At 40.4% G+C, this 17,849-nt stretch overlaps 1 protein-coding gene across 1 annotated transcript in view; it reads right to left on the bottom strand.

Moving 5' to 3' along the window:
- PHACTR1 (phosphatase and actin regulator 1) overlaps positions 1–17,849 on the bottom strand; it is a 308,164-nt gene that overhangs the window by 38,303 nt on the left and 252,012 nt on the right. Inside the window, 2 exon segments of the mRNA XM_039549910.1 lie at positions 9,877–10,033; positions 11,527–11,735. Coding sequence (XP_039405844.1) covers positions 9,877–10,033; positions 11,527–11,735 — 366 coding nt within the window.

Raw genomic sequence — 17,849 nt, forward strand, 5'->3', positions numbered from 1 at the left:
TTTAAACTGACAGAGGGAGAGTTTAGATTAGGTATTAGGAAGAAATTCTTTGCTGTGGGGATGGTGAGGCACTGAAACAAATTCTCCAGAAAAGTGGTGGATGCCCCATCCCTGGAAGTGTTCAAGGTCAGGTTGGATGGGGCTTTGAGCACCCTGGCTTAGTGGGAGGTGTCTCTGCCCATAGCAGGGAAGTTAAAACCAGATGGTCTTTAAGGTCCTTTCCAACCCAAGCCATTCTATGATGATACGAATCTCTGACCTCTTGCATGTTCCCCTGAAGGGTCTGGGTGCAACCAAGCTGACATCTGCCACCCCACCAGGTAACTGAAATCCCTGAGCACGTAGAAGAGATGGGGCTCTGGTCCAGGAGCCATGCCTGTTCCCCACTGAAGAAGCAGGCTGGTGCCTCTGCAGCCCCTGATGTTTCAGATCAGGGTCCCTGCTTGCAAGGCTAGCTTTTAAATCAAAGCCAGCCGATTACAGGGAGGCAGGAAGACCATTTCTGTCTTGATTACTGCAATAAAGGAAATAGTGAAGACTTTTCCAGCATGCTGAAAAACTCCAATATTCTGCAGGATAAATAGTCTAGCCTGACAATACAGATGCTTGCTCACAGAGCAAATACAATATATTGAATGCTTATTTTCTTAATTATTCATTAACCACTAGTGTTGCTGCCTCCTGAATTCAGGGATGTCGGTGAAGAACCAGGTTACTAAATCGTGGTGTTAATGTGCTTTCCCTGTAGTTTGCTGGTTTGTTATTTATTATCAGAAAGGCAAGTAATGAATATTACAGGCTGCACACTTAGAGACACACTGATGTGGTCTACAACACATGAGAACACTTCCTCTTCACTGAAGTTATTAACATAAATGGTAATTTCAGACGGTCAGGTCTGAAGCTAAGGACTTACTTTAATCCCCACATATGGTCTGTGTAGTGCTTGTGAATCCCAGTGCACTGAAAGAGGAGCATAATTCTTATCCAAACCTGCCTCTAAAAGACTGGTTGCAATGTTTCCGCACACATAAAAAAGAAGACCCCATTCATCTGTAAGTGATCCTTTTGTTAACACCATGTCTTAGGGGAAACATGCAAAATTCCAACATCACATAATTGTACCAGGTGTAAGGGTAAGGATATTTACTTTCTTGATACATTTGTCCAAAAGACATTTAGTCCTACACAAAACAAACACAAACATTCAATCTTATTTACTCCACTTCAGAAAGGCATCTCTGTTTACTCACATACAATAGCCTGCATGTGAAACTCCAGAGTTTCTGGAATATAGATGGATGACCACGCACACAAGTCAGACTTACTCCTTTAGCAGTCCTGCTTGTACTCACAGTAGCAGCCACAGTGAACATATATGACCACATACATAAGCACAGTTTTTTTACTCCTGACTCGGATCAGCTCTTAAATACATGTTTGACCGCTTTACAAGGACTGCCTCTGTTAAATCTCCTGCACATGTGTTGCTAAATAGGCCAGAATACACTGAAGTGGAGGGGAAATGCAAACTGTAACTTCTGAGAGAGGTTAAATATTTTGCTCAAAGAGCAATTTCTCCATTTTACAATCATCAGACTATAAAGAGAAATTTATTCCTGCCAGTCTGCTTCTTTTATCTACTTGTACTCCCACCTGATTTGTTTCCTTTACAGAAATTACAAGGTCATCCAAGCTAAGTAACTGTTGTGCTTGTGATTAACTACCTACAATCAGCAGGTACAAAATATGAAGATTTATGATTAGATTTTTTAGAGGTGGAATTCTATGAGCTAGTTCTTAATGGAGCTGCCCTAAATTTGCCACTATTAACCAGCAAAAGAAAAAGACAAACCCAACAAATAAACCACCTTTGTTTTTAAAGCCAGAATATAACATTTTGAAGGAGGTTCTTTCTTGCTTGTGTTTGTTTCACCTGTTTATTAATGCCATTCTTTTACTCAAAAGGGAGTACTGCATGGACTCTTGTTTAATGGAGAAATAAGACTATTCCTGTTACCAAAATATGTTACTCTATTACTGCCACAAGCTTTATTTATATCACCATGAATTATTTTGCCCAGCAGAGAAATGTTTCCTCTTATATAAAAGCTGACAGTAGTTTGACAACTAAAAGCAAAACTGCAATCAATTTGGGGCAGAAAACGAACAATACCACACCCCACCGAAATTGCAAAGGAAATAAAGGTAGATTTAATATATCTGTCTCAGCTGTGTTGACAGCCTGAGTTAGACCTCAAATACAGACTGTGTCAGGGGGCTGAAGAGCTTGGGAAGCATGAAGGGGAAATTGTAACCCCATAATGCATTTTGTCTTGACTTCTGCAGAGAAAGGATGGGAGAAACAGATGTTGCAATGACAGGGTGGTGTGACTTGCACTGCTTCCATGAGAATATAAACAGGAACAGCGACAGACCCCAGGAATAACAAATTCCTTTCTGGGCTGGTGACATTTCTGATTGAAATGAACTTCTGACATGACATAAACACTTTCCATTTCATCAGTGGTCACACAGGTGCCTCTGGGGAGACCTTGCCCTCAAATGCCGCTCCCTGCTGCCTGTTGCTTACCATTAAAATCATCCCTCTCCTCAGGACAACATTTCTCCTTCTTTATAGTAGCATAAATAAAATGACTCTGCATGTTTGGAGCTCCATCTTCTAACATGGAGAGATGCATCTGCCCAAGGACAGACTATATCTACTCTGCAAGGCTTTGCTTCCATAAATAACAAAACATCTGTTGGCCCTAGCTGAGCAAAATTGATGGGGGGCAGGGTTTCATCCCATCCCAAGGTGGAGCTGCAAAGGTTAAGGACACTGTTCATCCCCCAAACCAGGGAGTATGTAGAGGTGATGTGTTTTGTCATGACACTGTCATGTCCCCTTTCCCTTGACTGCTCCACTGACTTTTGCCATAGCAAATTACTCAGACAAAGCAAACTCATGCTGTTAGCTATGAAATGCAAAACAAGCATCAACTATCAAAACAATAGTAATACCATCATGATGTTAGACATGCTATTTTCTGTGAAGAATGATGTTAGCCATGGAAATTCCTCATAAAAAGAGGTAAGTGCAAACCATGCACAGAAATGAGGATCCCTGTCCTACTGAAACACAGAGTTAGATGCCTAAAGAGATCTTGGTATTGGGGTGGTTTTTTTGATAGCACACAAACATTGCTATCAATGAGAGTTCGTCAACTGATGGAATGTTACAAAGTTCATAGGCATGTATGTACTTTTTGAGACCCCAACACACCTGAAAGAAACAAACAAACAAATATTTCTGTGTGGTCTCTTTCAGTGGCTTGCCTAAGGTTGGAAAGCTGGTGGAAGATGCAGACTTTTCAGAGTATTTTAACTACAAAGCCACCTTTCCTTTCAGCAGAGCAGAGCTTACTAGGACATTGAGAACAGGAAAGAGGGCTGACAAGGGCCTTGAACGCCCATCTGCTATCTGTACCCATGCACAGAACCTAGACCAGTTCTGCTCAGAGTATTTATTCCCAGTGGTTTTATTCCCTGCTCAGAGTATTTATTCCAACCCAGATGTGTAATGATAGCTCAGTTTCAGTTTGTCACCCATAAATAATCACCTGCTTTTCCTGCCTTCCTCCTGATGCTAAGGGCAATTTCAATAGCTCCCTTGGGGTTTTCCAAATGAACAGCTTCCTCACGAAGCTTAACTAAAAGGGAAAAAATGCCGCTCTCCCTAGGTACCATTGCAGCTAAAACCCAGGCTCAGCCCTTTGCAGTTTTTCTCCGTTACCCCCATTCATGTATCTAGTGCTGTCGCATTGTCCCCTCTAATCCAGGACTTAGATGAGCTTGTTTACCACAATCCCATTTTCCGTGTGATTTATCCCCAGCACCCTGCATGCAAAGAGGCAAGCTTCACACACATCTGCGCGTGCGTGCTGCCATCAGGGATGAGCTCTTGCTTTAGGCACTTGCTTTTCTCTCATTAGTGGAAGCTAACAATAAGTGTGAGAATTGCAGACATCAAAAGTAATTAGGAAGAAATTATTTCACGTTACCTAACAAAATGAGGTCTGTGAATAAAGCCTAATCCTGCTGTCTGCCCATTCTTTTTATCCCTAAATGACTCGGAGATGGGGAGGGCACAAAATGCCCTCCACAGCACTGGATGGGGAGCAGCCACAAGGAGATTCAGCCATGCTCAATGGGGGCCATCATGCTGCCATCCTCTGGCTGAATAAACCCTTCCCTAGTAGTACTGCAACACTGTTTAAAGAATTGACCATTTCAAACAGCTGAATCTCTTCACAGCTTAAATTTTGGTGAATGATTGCTTTGAACTATTCAGTCCCCTCAGACCTCTGAAGGAACTGCTGTGTTTTCAATGACTGTGCAAGCCTTGCAGACTGACCCTTCCTCAGTACTGGTAATATCATCACCTTCATGGTGATGCTGACAGTCCAATCCTCTTCCCAAACTGTCCAATTTTTCTACTCTTCTTTCTAGTATCTGATATGAACAAGTCCAAAAACCTCGCAACAGCCTCATGACATTTTAAAAATCAATGACAATTTTTTATACTTGTGGGAATTCACCAAGTTAATTCCATCACAGGATTTCCAAGCAGCATTTTTCAGCACAGCTGAAGAAGATGTAGTATTGATCAGGGAATGCATAGATTACCGCTCTCAACAAGGTAGCAGGTGACCATCATCTGTCAAACCTGCCATTCCATAAATTTTTATGACTTCTCATGCTACATTTCTCAGTCACAGACATCTCAGTACTATTTCAAAAACATCAGTGGGACTATAAAAACACAGCCAGCAGGTGTGCATGTCCAGATCTCAAGTGTACTTATTTACAGCCATATGCACACAGACAGTGTCTCTGTGATCTATTGCCTCATGATCCTTGCAATATACTATTTATATTGCTTCAGATCACGATTTTCTGCTTGCTGGTGTAAGGATAGTACCTCGTAAGGTACTGTAGCGAATAAATCTTGGGCTATACAAAAAAACAATGCAGAGCACTGCTGTATATCTGGCAGAGGAACTTGCCTCTAATTCACTGCTTTAAAGCCAGCAGAACATATATAGTGACACACAGAGGATTCAGCAGAGCAATCGAAAGAGCATCCCTCAAAGTCATGAAAGAGGCAATAGGTAGTCTGTTACTTTCTTTTTTGTTTCTCATTTTACTAGTTAGCTAATGTGCAGAAGGCTGCTCCCCCACCTCATCTCTCTTTGCTTTCACACTGGGCATGATAAATATGACCCCTACAACTAACAGCTTTTGGCAGCAGCACAGCACAAACTCTTGTTGGATTGCAAAATCTTACTGGCTTGCCTGTGGCACCTTCCAGGGAAGGGTAGCAGTACCTTGACAAGCTCTACTGCCAGCGGACAGCCTTTATGTGTCTCCTCTGCCTGCTGACCTGCAGACAGTGGTAGGAGTGTGCTGATGAGACCGACATTATGCTGACCAGTAAGAATACTGTGAATATCAAGAAGTTCCCTTGACATTGATTATTAACAACATGATGACAGCACACTGGATTACCAGACTTATCATGTTATTAGATCATCCAATTCCAGCTGGTGGGAGAAGCCAGGATGGAAACAATCAGGGAAAACAAATAAATACACCATGTTCTTGAAAAGCAGCAGACCAAAATCTCAGCTTTAATACTCCCATATCTAATTGCTAATGAGCACCTTCACCAGAGTCGGTGGGTTAAGAGACTCAAAAATACTTGAGTACTTTAGAAAGCCTCCCTTGCAGGATGTGTGGCAGATCGGTCAGTCTAAAAAAAACACCTTGTCTCAGGGTATGGGGGAGACTTTGTGAAAGACACACAAAGAAACCAGGTCTTCCCATTCCAAGGGAGCACAAAGTCCTCAGCAAAATCTGGTGTTTCTGTAAAGGGCTCTTGTGTTACTAAATATGTTTATTGAGAAAGTCTGCATGGTCTCTTATGACCACCATTAGGATTCCTTGGTGAAACAGAAATGCAAGGACTGGCACTGAAGCACCTGTCTCAGTACCAGGGGACATTCCTGCAGTCTCTGGGAGACATGCAGCTCTGCTGTCCATCACCCATCAGTGCTGGCCCTCCTTCTCACCAGGGCTTCCTGACAGGCCTTTATCATTGCCCCAGGAAAACCTCCAAGTTTCACTGTCATAGCCTGGATATGCCCCATTCCTCTCACCCTGACAGTTACTGAAAGCTAAATCCAAGTCTTCTTGGCTGCTTCTCTAGCCTGAATAACCAGGGAACCTGTGCTTCCCAGCAGGTCCAACACAGCCAGTGAGACAGGCAGAAGTGAGAAGTCTGTCTTTTCCCTCCCGCTCCCTGTTAACTTTCAGAGTCCTGCTTTCTCTTTTCTGTCTTACAGTCACGCATGCACACTTCTTGAGCAGCTGTGAAGCTGTGTAGGCACCAGAGGGATAAAATGGAGGAGGAGTTTGGGAGAAGCTGAACAGGGGAAAAAAAAATAAAGGAACACCATACCAACTTAAAGATTTACTTAGCACAGAAGGTTTGCATTTCAGAGTAGAAGTTAATGGAGTTGTAAAGGCTTTTAGCAGCCAAGAACACGGCCTCCAGCATCCATTTCCTATCCCCATGTCACATGTAGTTTTGAGCTGAAAGTTCTGCATCTTAACACACTTTTGCTCCTTACTTCATAGTAGATGTCATATTTTGGAGTAATCCATTCTGGTTTGGTTAGAAGAGGAGGTCTTTAATTAATTGCTGTAATCAATTGCCATAACTGCTACGTAAGGACACCTGAGAAATGGCTTATGGTGCAGTGGCCTATTCATGTGGCTGGAATATGATGTGGAATCTCCTGCCTTTGCTGGGACATATTTTGCCACCTTGGGCAAGAAGCTCCATTTTTGCTCGGATCGGCATGTGCTAAGCCACAATACAGGACACAGACCAGCAAAGCACAACATTCACGTGAAGAATTTCTATGACAGGCACAAAGAATTTGTCTCATGGTTGAGCAACATTGAAGTGTGTAGTAAGCCAGGCCCTGCTATAAGATCCAGTCCCTGCAGCCTCCCCCTTACAACAGGCCTGGTGTAGGTCAAGGCACTATTCTCCCAGCATAGGAAACTGAATTCTGCTCTGGAGTCTCTCTTCCAGTTGGCTGATGTAACACTAAAGTCATAACAATTTTCTGGGAATAACAGGAGGTTCAGAGGTTCCAAGCTGCATTTAAACAGGATCTGAACAGACCTTTCCGAGCCAAATTGATTCCTGGTGCAACTCTAATGAGGCTGGAGGAACTGCACCTGGGATGATTTTAGTCCCACACAATATGTCAATGGCCAATCTCAATATGCCTGGATAGAGGCATCTTTGAAAAATACATTCTCTTTATAGTACTAAATTCTGATCTGCCAAATGTGGCAGCCAATGAGCTCTTCCAAACTAAATACTGTGAGGATTATGCATAAATACTGAAGTATCCTAATCAGCCTCTTGCTGAAAATTAATTGATCCATTACAGACAATAACTATATTCTGAAGTTTTTATTCTGCATTTTTTACTTCTGTAAGTAGCATATGTGATTTGATTGGCTGGATATTTTAAACCATAGGGAACCATTGGTGGAGCAGTACAAATCCCTCTGAAATCCAAAATTGCCAGCTGCAATTACAGTCTGCATCTAGCATCTTCTCTAAGGACTATAAATGCTTCACTACTTTAATTTTGCTTGGCATTTGCATCACTGTGTGACAATTACCAAGCAACAGCAAAGGATGGATTCAGTAATAAAGTCAGGACAGTAAGGAAATACTGTCCAAACTGAAATATTCTCTCTATTTCAACCTAATATTCATCATTCTGTGCACATGGATACATCATATTTAGATATAAAGCACTGGTAAGACAGGCACCTTTCCTTTTTGCTGCTGAAATGCCTGTGGCTTCCTGCATATTAGATATGAGCAAAACTGTTTTCTCCTCATATTTCTTGATTGTTTTCACCTTCTTAAAAGGATGAGATACTAAGTTGCAAATACTAGTAATTAAAAGGTGAGACTGGCAACTATACTACTCCAGTTAAGGCTTGTGAAATTCTACCCATTTCAGTGATGGGACGTGGGAATGAAACAGCAATTTCATTCAGCTCAGCTATATTTTGAACTCATATATACATAGTTTTAATTATTTGAACTATTCATGATTGCCCCTAAGTCCTAGCTATATTAGAAGACAAAATCAAACATTATAGCTCAAACTGTTAACACAAATTAGCATAGATACAATTGGGGAAACAAAAAACAACATTATGAGAAAATGGGGCTTAGACAGGAAGGGTTTTGGGTATTGCCAAAAATAGTTTCCCGTGTTAAAAAGACAAATGCTGAAAAAATATTGTTTAGCAAGGAAAAAAGCAGGATTTGGAGAGGTGAAAAATAAAACACTTATAATGAAAAAGACTTGGTGCACAGTGAGCTGTGCAGAATCAATGTTTGTAAATGACACTACTTTTCTTGATCAGCCAAAGCTGGAAAATTTCAGAAAGACCTAAGTAATTTAGGCAAATAGGCAACACAGTGGAAATGTTGTTCAATGTCATTGCAAGGTCAAGCAATGAGACAGACTAAGAGAAAAAAAATTAAATTCCTCACATGCTTCAAAATGGTTCAAACTTAATCATATAAGCACTGGGACCTTCCTGTTCTTTGGGACCCAGTGCTCCATTGCAGGCATAGTCTAACAAGGCTGGAATAAAGCCAAATAAAGACTGAACTGAAAAATCACAGTATCAGCAACAGTGCAGCACCATCTTACATATTTTGGGCATATTTGCTGAAGCCCCTCAACAAGAATACTGAAGAATTAGACAGGTCTTGGAGTAGGCTAAGCACGATCCAACACAAAAACTTTCAAAGACATGTTGGAAAGGTGTGGTTAGTTTATTCCAGAGGTGATAAACAAGGTCATGCAAGAAAAGTAAATAAAATGCTGAAAGTGGTGTTTACCAGGAGCTCCTATTCTTCCTGTCTCCACAACATGGTAGCAGTGTTTCCCCCTTATCCGCCCACCCCCAAAATAAAAAAATTAAAACCTGCAAGAAAATTCCCAACAACTGGCTGCTCATCTCCTCGTGGTTTTCTTACTGGAGAGCAACTAACAGCATTCACCAGCTCTGCATACCACCAAGATGACACCATAAGAGGATTAAATTGATTACAGAAATCCTGACATGTGCATAGAAGGTTCTTAAGACAGTTCTAGCTGACCTCAGTTTACTAATTCTTGTCAGAAATCCTCCACATTTAATGGCCACCCCTTTATACCCCATGCAACACAGAACACCAGAACAGTTGGTGAGTAACACTGTTATGAAGAAGAAAGTGTCTAGACAGGGTAAATCTGTCCAACCTGACCCAATAGAGGCAAGTACTAAAGGACTTAACCTATTTTGTACCAGGGAAAGCCTCAGCTATTCACAGGAGATGCAGTCAGAAGAGAAAGTTATACTTCTGACCTTTGGCCAAACTAATAGCTTATAAAATAGCACCTGCAGCTACAGTCCAAAATGGTATCAAAGCTGAACATTTTCCAGTGAGGTGCCAAAAAGAACCAAATTCATGTAGCTCATGATGATACTTAATACAACCAAAGTTCCCATAGCATCTGCCAGGAAAATGAAATCAGGAGTTGTATGGGAAGCTTTATTGGAGCAGAAATAATGTCTAGGCCCATTTTTTTCCTCTCCATGGCTTTTCCTCTTGAACATTGTAATGAAACAGATCTCAAATGTTTAAAGTCTAAGGAAAAAGCTATATCCCACCACATATTTCCAAAAGCAAGAGTTAAAAAAACGTTTGTCTCTTACCTTGTCAGCTTTGTCCCGATCTGCTGCCTAAGTTCAAGCCTCTCTTCATCAGTCTGCATGGGGAGGATGTTCTTTTCCTCCAGCTCTCGCTTGGAAGGCCTGTTGCTTAGTTTGATTGCTAAAGAGTCCTTCCTGCAGAGTTTCCTTGCCAGGGGGCCTGTGGGAGAGAGGAGACGCTCTGCCAAAGGAGGTGTCATCATTTCATTACAACATGCAGCTGGCAAAGAAGCACTAGCCAAGGGAGGATATGAGGCTCTCCTTTACACTGGTATGGACTATGGGAAAAGGGGTGTCATTAACTTCATGTGCTCCATTAACCTCAATTCATATCATAATAAGGAAAAGCTGAAATTGGTAGGTATACAGGAGATAGAAGTTAATATATTGCTCCACAGAGGGGAGTGGATAAGAAGGGCTTGTTTTAGAATTGCTAGTAGCATCTGTAGCTTTCTGTAGCACAGTATTTCCACATAATGGAATGAAAAATTCAACCTCAGAATCTGGGCAGGCAGCAGATTCTGAGTGAAAAGAGAGGGCTATTTGAATCTCTCTTGCACTGTCATATCAAGACATCCAAGCCAGCACTAGAAGGAGTCAAAAGCCAATCAGAAACAGCACAAATCTCTATGTACATTAACTGACTGCTTCTCAGGCAGTGACAGTGGCAAAGACACTGTAAAAACCAGTGGCCTTTTATGGCTCATATTTGCTTTTTCAGGCTTGTGTCCAAAGCAGTTTGAGCAAGCAAGACAGACACAAACAGAGAGACACAAACACATGGGAATTTTGGCCTTTGTCAGGAGAGTGTGAGATAGCACAGTTCTGCTCTGTTTCTAGTTTAGGAGCAAACACTGCTTAATTTCACTTGCAGGGTAAGGTGGTGTTCTGAGGAGATGAAATATGCCTGTTTTAGAATCTTCTTTCTGTGTGTTTTAAAAGGGACGTTTGATTATACTGCTTCCAGTTTTCAGAAGAAAAGAAATGCAAGGGCCTGGAACTTCAGTCTCTGGGATGACAAGCAGCTGTCATACATAAAGTACTGTATCTTGTCTTCATGGGAGAGTCCCACCATGCCATACTCAGGCAGGAGCTGAGTTTCCTTACAGCGGTCAGGAAGGCCACAGGTCTTTTCCAAGTCTGTAATTGTGATATGGCTACCAATTAACCTCTTCTTATCTGAGCCAAATCCTCTGATTGTGACCCCTTTCAAAGCATGTGCACATTTATGATTCTGAAGTGATTTAATACTGACTACATATAAAAACTCTGATTCTCTACATGTGGCACTTATTTCATCCTTCTGAAGTACCTATTGAGATGATCTCGACTTAAGCCAAAGGCAGGGCTTCTCTTCACCACGGGCACTTGGGAAAGTGAATCCAAATGCCAATTTGTAATTGAACTAATGTAAGCCTAAACCTGTCATCTGAATTTGGCCTGAGCACTACCCAGACAGCAATTCATGTACATCAGGGGAATCACTAAAAATTCATACTACTTGTTATTTTGAATTGGCATCCCCATGTAGTCAAGCTCTGAGAGTTACGAAAGCCACAGCCAAGAAAGAAAATACACAGGCCTTGTGTTTCCTTTGTGTATTGTGAGTTCAGAGTAAAATAAGTGAGAAAGGAAAAATGGAATGAGTCTTACTTGTAAATAAGGAGTTATCCTCCTCTTCATCTTCCTCTTCTTCCTCTTCCTGCCTTGGATAGAGGCAGGAAGAATCTTCATAGTCAGTTTCATGAGGCACATTTTCTTTATTGTCATCGCATTCGATCACAACAGTTGGCACTTGTCTCATGTCTGGAAGGCCCCCAGGTCCTGTTTTTGTAACACTGTCACTTGTGTGTAAACCAGAGCTGTTGGGAAAGAAAAAAGAATAAATAAACTAAAGGAAACAGCTCAATGAAAGCCAGAGTTGCTTCTCTCACTGTGTATAGGAAAGTAGTGGTCTTTCATCCCTTTTTGAGAAGAAATGAGAACAGAAAGATCTTCAAGACCAGCAAGACATCTAATGGGTTTAAACGGAGTCCTTATTAGATTTAGGATACAACACTTATTAGGGAGAGGTAGGACAGTTCTAAAGATCTGTGGCAAATACTAAGTGACCAGTTACTCAGAGCGGTAAGCACCAGCTACTCAGTGGTAAGCATTTCTCCAGCCTGGCGTCTGTGTAACCTCTCCACTGGTGTGCAGGCAGCAAGGAATGTGAAAGGTGGGAGGAAGTACAGACTGTAGAGGATAACTGTAGAAAGGCAGAGGGAAAATATGGCTTGCACTAGTTGGACAAGATGATGTTGAGTGACTTGAGGGGATGGCAAGGGCACAACTTTCTGACGCGCAGGGGAGCGAGCATGTGAAACTGGGCTTGGAGAAAAGGGACTTTGGGACCAGGTGAGAGTAACCAAGGAAGTAGCCAAAACCTGAGAGGTTTGTTTGCTAATGGTACAGTTACATACTGGGGGGTGGCCATGATGATATCCCTTCTCCTGCCCCAGCTCCTTATCCAACCAGGTGCTGAAGATCAATCAGAATTGGTGCTAACATCGTATTTCTTTTGTTACAGGTGTGATTGATTATTTTCTGCATCTTATGAGGTTAAGAATAGTGGTGAGGACTGCTACCATCTAGCTGTTTGTGTTGAATTCAAAGCCCTTTACCAAATAACATATCAAGTAGGAAAACAGGAATATGAGGAGGTGAACACAATGTCAAACACAAAGTGAAAGGAAAAGTCAGGAACAGAATCATGTTTCCCAACCAGTTTTTATCTAAATAGCTCATGTTGCTTTTCCAGTGTGAAATCAGAATGAAAGACTGGCAGGAAAAAATGGTGGTAGCTCAGGATTATTTGTGAGACAGCAGAAACTGCCCTCTCTCTGAAGTCCTGGCTGATGCAACAGCTATACGAAAAATGGGGAACATTTGCCTGCTGGACACCCTCTGTATGTCAAATGCCCATTTTACTTTCCAGAAGAACACAGGTGTGAAAGCAGATGTGTTGGCCAAGTTGACCTTGAGGCACACAAACTTGGATCTGACAATTATTGAGAAGCCTCAATTGCCTTGAATTAATTTTAGCCTGCTCTGAATACCAGAGGTATTCTGCATCTTGAATAAAATGTAGTCTTCTCTTTAAAAGATTTCTACTGAAATCTACTGACTTTACTATTTTCCACTTGAAACATTTTGCTTTCTTCTAACCCAAAAGTTAGAATGGATTCTTAAATGGCTGCCAGATAACATTCCACGGAGACTTTTAAAAATGTAGTTCTAGGAATATAATGCTATAATGTTCCCAAATATGCTTAGGGATGAAAGAGAAGAAAAGGCTTCAGATCCTGTGAACACACCATACCATGTTGTTATTATCATCTTCAGCTTCAAAGAAATAATTTTGTTAATTCCAACATTTACTACTGCAGACTAACCAACAGTGAGATGCAGAGCTTTATTGGATGCCTTGAAGAGAGAAACTCCATTTTCTTTGTGGTAGTCCATTTTTTGTATCACAAAGTAAGAGAAATTCATGAAGAATTGGCTTGCAAATTTTTGTATTGGACTTCAATGAGCTTGACACGAAAAACTTTATCCCAGATGCAGTTTTAGAATTCATCAGCTGAATTCTCATAATGACACATCAACGCACTACAATTTTTAAAAACTTTGAATCAACTTTTGATTTACTGAAATGCTTTTGGAATTTTTATATTATGAACTTCATTAAATCTGTTTTCTCTGTAAGCTAATTTTTGAGTAAGTCTTTTAAAGAGGAAAGGGAGGAAATGTAAAAGTCTGGAAGGACATTTCTGAAAAAAACTGTAATACTGTGAAATTCTGTTAACATTGCTAAAAAAAAATACCCCAAGCCTTCCAATTGCATACACGCAACCACTGAATCATTCAGTCAATTTTAGAACAATAAATACACAGAGAGTAAGTACAAATTCATTAAGGCCCTTCTGGAAGTACAAATGAAAGGAACAAGAAGTAGTTCAGCATCCTGGACTATTTGGTGCTTCCCTGTTCTGTGAAGGATTGATGTAGAATTACGGATGCATCCTTATGGGTGTGTACATAGGGTAGCAGATATCAAAGTGATCCATCAATTTAGGTTATCGAACAGATATTGGATAGCAACAAGATTTTCAAGTTACCAGAGAGGATTTTTATTTGAACTAGTGATCTAGAAATAGGCAGCTTCTCATCTCATTGTAAGTTTTCTGAATCATCCGCTTTCTTGATAATACTACTTTCTATTTTAAGCCCCTCATTTTTCCTAGTGTTTTGTGTCATTCTTGATTAAAATCAGCCCTTTCCACAGCAATTTCACTAAGTCAGCTGTCTAAGCAGAGTGCTTATGAAATACATGCAGTACTGCAGTATACTTAAGAAAGACAAATCAAGGTCACTGGATATGTCCATTGTGTATAAATGACTCTGGGTCATTAGCAAAACTCCCACATGGTCAGGTGGTCTACACCACAGAATTTTTTAGCATTATTCACCAAAAAGCATACTATTGTTTCAAAAAGCCCATTTTAAATCAGTTTTGTGTTTTGCAACAAAATTAGAGAAAAAAACTACAGTTAAGCAAGTGCTTGTTTCAAGAAGATCTTAATGCACGGATTTGAAAAATTCATAGCTCTCCAGCACAAGAACTTGCAATTACTGCTGCATCATCTTTACATGATCAAAACAGCAAAAAAGTTACACCACTACAGCTTGCAATGTTTTTAGAGAGAAAATACTTCAATGAAAAATCACAATTTAAGCATATGAGTGACTTGTGGTACAGACAAAATAAAAAAAAAGAAAAAAGTGAAATACCTCCTGTAAAATCTAGTGGGAAAAACGTGCACACTTCTCATCTGTTATCCCAGGCCCTTTGATTTTGGAATAAAGCATTACATTTTTCTCAACATGTTTTCAGATCCAAGTACACTTTTCTGTACTCACCAGTTAAAACAAAAAATCTGAAAAAACTTCAAACCATTGTATATCCGTTTCTACTACAGGAATGTGTGTGAGAAACAGAGAGAGAAGGCAGAACTATAAATATGAAGTGCTTCTATCCTTAGGCAATGCTAAAGTTTAGACAAGATGCAATTCTCTTGACAAGTTTTATGGAAGAGAAACGTTTTCTGACTCAAATATGTTTCGTAAGATTTACAAGACACTGGCAGTAATGTCTAATGCATCTCATTTCATAAATCTACAGTCTGAAGCTGAGCTGGGTGTCCCAGAGGAACTGGTCTCACACACAGTCTCTTTGGACACAGTGATTTTTCACTGCTCCACCACAGAGGCAATTCTAGCCCGGAGTGAGATATTGCCACTTAACAGCTCTTTAGTATGTACGTTGGACAAACTGAGGCCTGGATTCATCTGCGCCCGCTCCTGTACATGAACCCACAGAGTAAATGAAATTAATTGTCACCTTTCCAGACAGGCTGAGAATTATACAGGCAAGGCAGAAAATCAGGCTATTTCAGATCAAGAAACTGCCTCACTAAGTCAAAATTAAAGACATGTTTCGGTGTCACGAGAGGGTTTCTAAAGCTTCTTTAGCCACTGTTTGTGATGCACAGCTTTGGGGCATGGTGTTTCTTCTCAAATACATTTCAGTCAGGAGGATGAAATCTGCGTATTTTGGTGGCAGAGCTTACCAGATTTTCATAAACTCCTAAAATGCATTCTAAAATGGTGAAAAATGGTGTCCAAATCTAGAGTTTTACTTACGCTTGACACACACCCTTTGGGCTGAAGGAGAAAGTCATTTGCAGTAGGACACAAATTGGCAACAGAGGTTGCAGAAAAAACGTTACATGGAAATTACACATTTCTCTGTTTCAACTTAATCTACCATAAAACTGGTAATTTATCAGGGAGAATAGAGGCAAACTGGCAGCACAAATGACATGTCATAATAGTCATACTATGACAAGGGGCAGATTGCCCTTCTGAGAATAGGGTATGAATAGACGTTATGAGTACCAGAAAATGTTTGCAATCAAAAGCGTTAAGTGCACAAATGAACTTAATGTTCTATAATGTCTGTAATAAAATTGAATAAAAAAATCCAGGAAGTAACTGCCATTTTAAGCCATAAGAACAACTGGGACTTGAATAGCTATTACATGCTTTTTAATGTACCTTAAGACCTTAACTTATTAATATGCACTAGATCTAGGTGAGGCAGTTACATGCAATCACTCCTGCAGAGGGGAAAATAGAGAGACTCAGTAACTTTCTCAAGGTCAAAGACAGAAAAATCTGGCTTCCAGGTCTGTACAGAGGGAGAGCTAATTTTTCTCTGGCAAGCCTGTGGCTCATTGGCAAAGCACTGATTTCAACTATCAGTCTTCAAATGTTGTTACACTATCCAAATTCCAGAGACCTTAACTGTGTGAGCAAAAAATCCAGATTGCTAGAGGAACAGAATGTTTTAGCCTTTCATCTGTTTTTCATGTCCACACTCAGAGACGTGGTGAAGAGGAGAGTTGTGAGGTCTAAGAAAAGTTTACTGGGCAAAATATGGATTTGATACAACCTGATACAGCAAGTATCAATAGAGCTTAAATGACCTTGAGGAGCTTCCACTGCACCAGGATCAAAGAAACTAGATACAAGGAAGAAAAGGAAAAATTCCATTAGGAAAAAAATGTAGAGCTGAAACCTGATCTATACTTGTTTATATGATCATCCCTTATTAAAAACAAAACACTATTCTAAATAATCCCTCAAAATACCAGACCTGGCAGCATTGCTACTGCAGCACCATGGCAATTATTCTGTGAAGTTGTAGGATACTTTTGAGATAATGTCTGACATCAGAAGAAAAAGTCCCTTAGTATTCACCAGAAGGTGCCTCAGAGACTTACCAGGCTCTCTCATCTCCTCAAGATTATTGACCCAACAGCAGTAGCCCAGTACATTGTTAGCTTGGAAGGAACAGCAAAGGATGTCACTCCATATCCTATGCATGCTACAGAAGTGAGCACACTACCGAATTTCAAACAGAGGAAGGAGATCTAGGATCTCTGCAGTTTTAACAGGCCCTCAAGAGTTTTGGGCTGAAGTGTACAGTGACAAATACTGCAGCATAATTTCTCTTGGGTTTAATGCAGATTTTTACAGTAAGGGAAAGTAAGCACTGTTTTTTTCTACAAAAAATTGTAGAAAACAGTGGCATGGTGTTGTATTTGGTGCAAATAATTGTCTCCCAAGTTAAATAAATATATTTAAAAAATCTGCACAAATCTTCAAGCAAACTTGGCAAATTTATCTAGATCACAATGTGGCTTGAAAAAGCAAATGAAGAATTTAACAGCAAGACCAGCTCCACAGACCTGTAAATGGTTTGAAATACTTCTACCTCTAAATACTACAAAAATAACAATTGCTGTTGCAGAGGAGACAATCATGACCTATTTTCTCCCTTGTGAATGCAAAAGTTATTGATTTGTATTGACAAGCAGCACAACTGAAGTACTCAATACATTAATCCATGATTTAAATAAGTTTATCAACACAAAAAAAAAGGCTGTGAAAAATCTGTCTCCAATATCATGAACTAGGATTCATATTAATTTTAAATGTGAAATATCAGTGCCACAACCTTTTCTTATTTTCTTCTTATTAATTGCAAAGGGAAGCAACTGCTTCAAATTGGGACATGAATCCTTGCTTACTCAGTTTTTAACAAGCAGCAGAGCTTCAGCTTCAAATTAATAGTTAAACCCAAACAGCATCCCTGTCTTGAAATCAGTTAAACGTATTTGTAGACATAAACATGATGGATGACTAGAAATTGGAGCATTCATTGCTGTGGGGCAACAGATGCCACAATGAAGTCATGCTCTGAGAGATGTCACTGGGCTCAGGCTAACAAAGGGCCTTCTGCACAAGTGTGAGCCAGACATTAAGACGTCCGACCTAAGCTGGGGATGGCATGGGAAGTGCAGCCCCAA

Source organism: Corvus cornix, chromosome 2 (genome assembly GCF_000738735.6).
Source record: "Corvus cornix cornix isolate S_Up_H32 chromosome 2, ASM73873v5, whole genome shotgun sequence".
NCBI classification, from domain to species: Eukaryota; Metazoa; Chordata; class Aves; order Passeriformes; family Corvidae; genus Corvus; species Corvus cornix.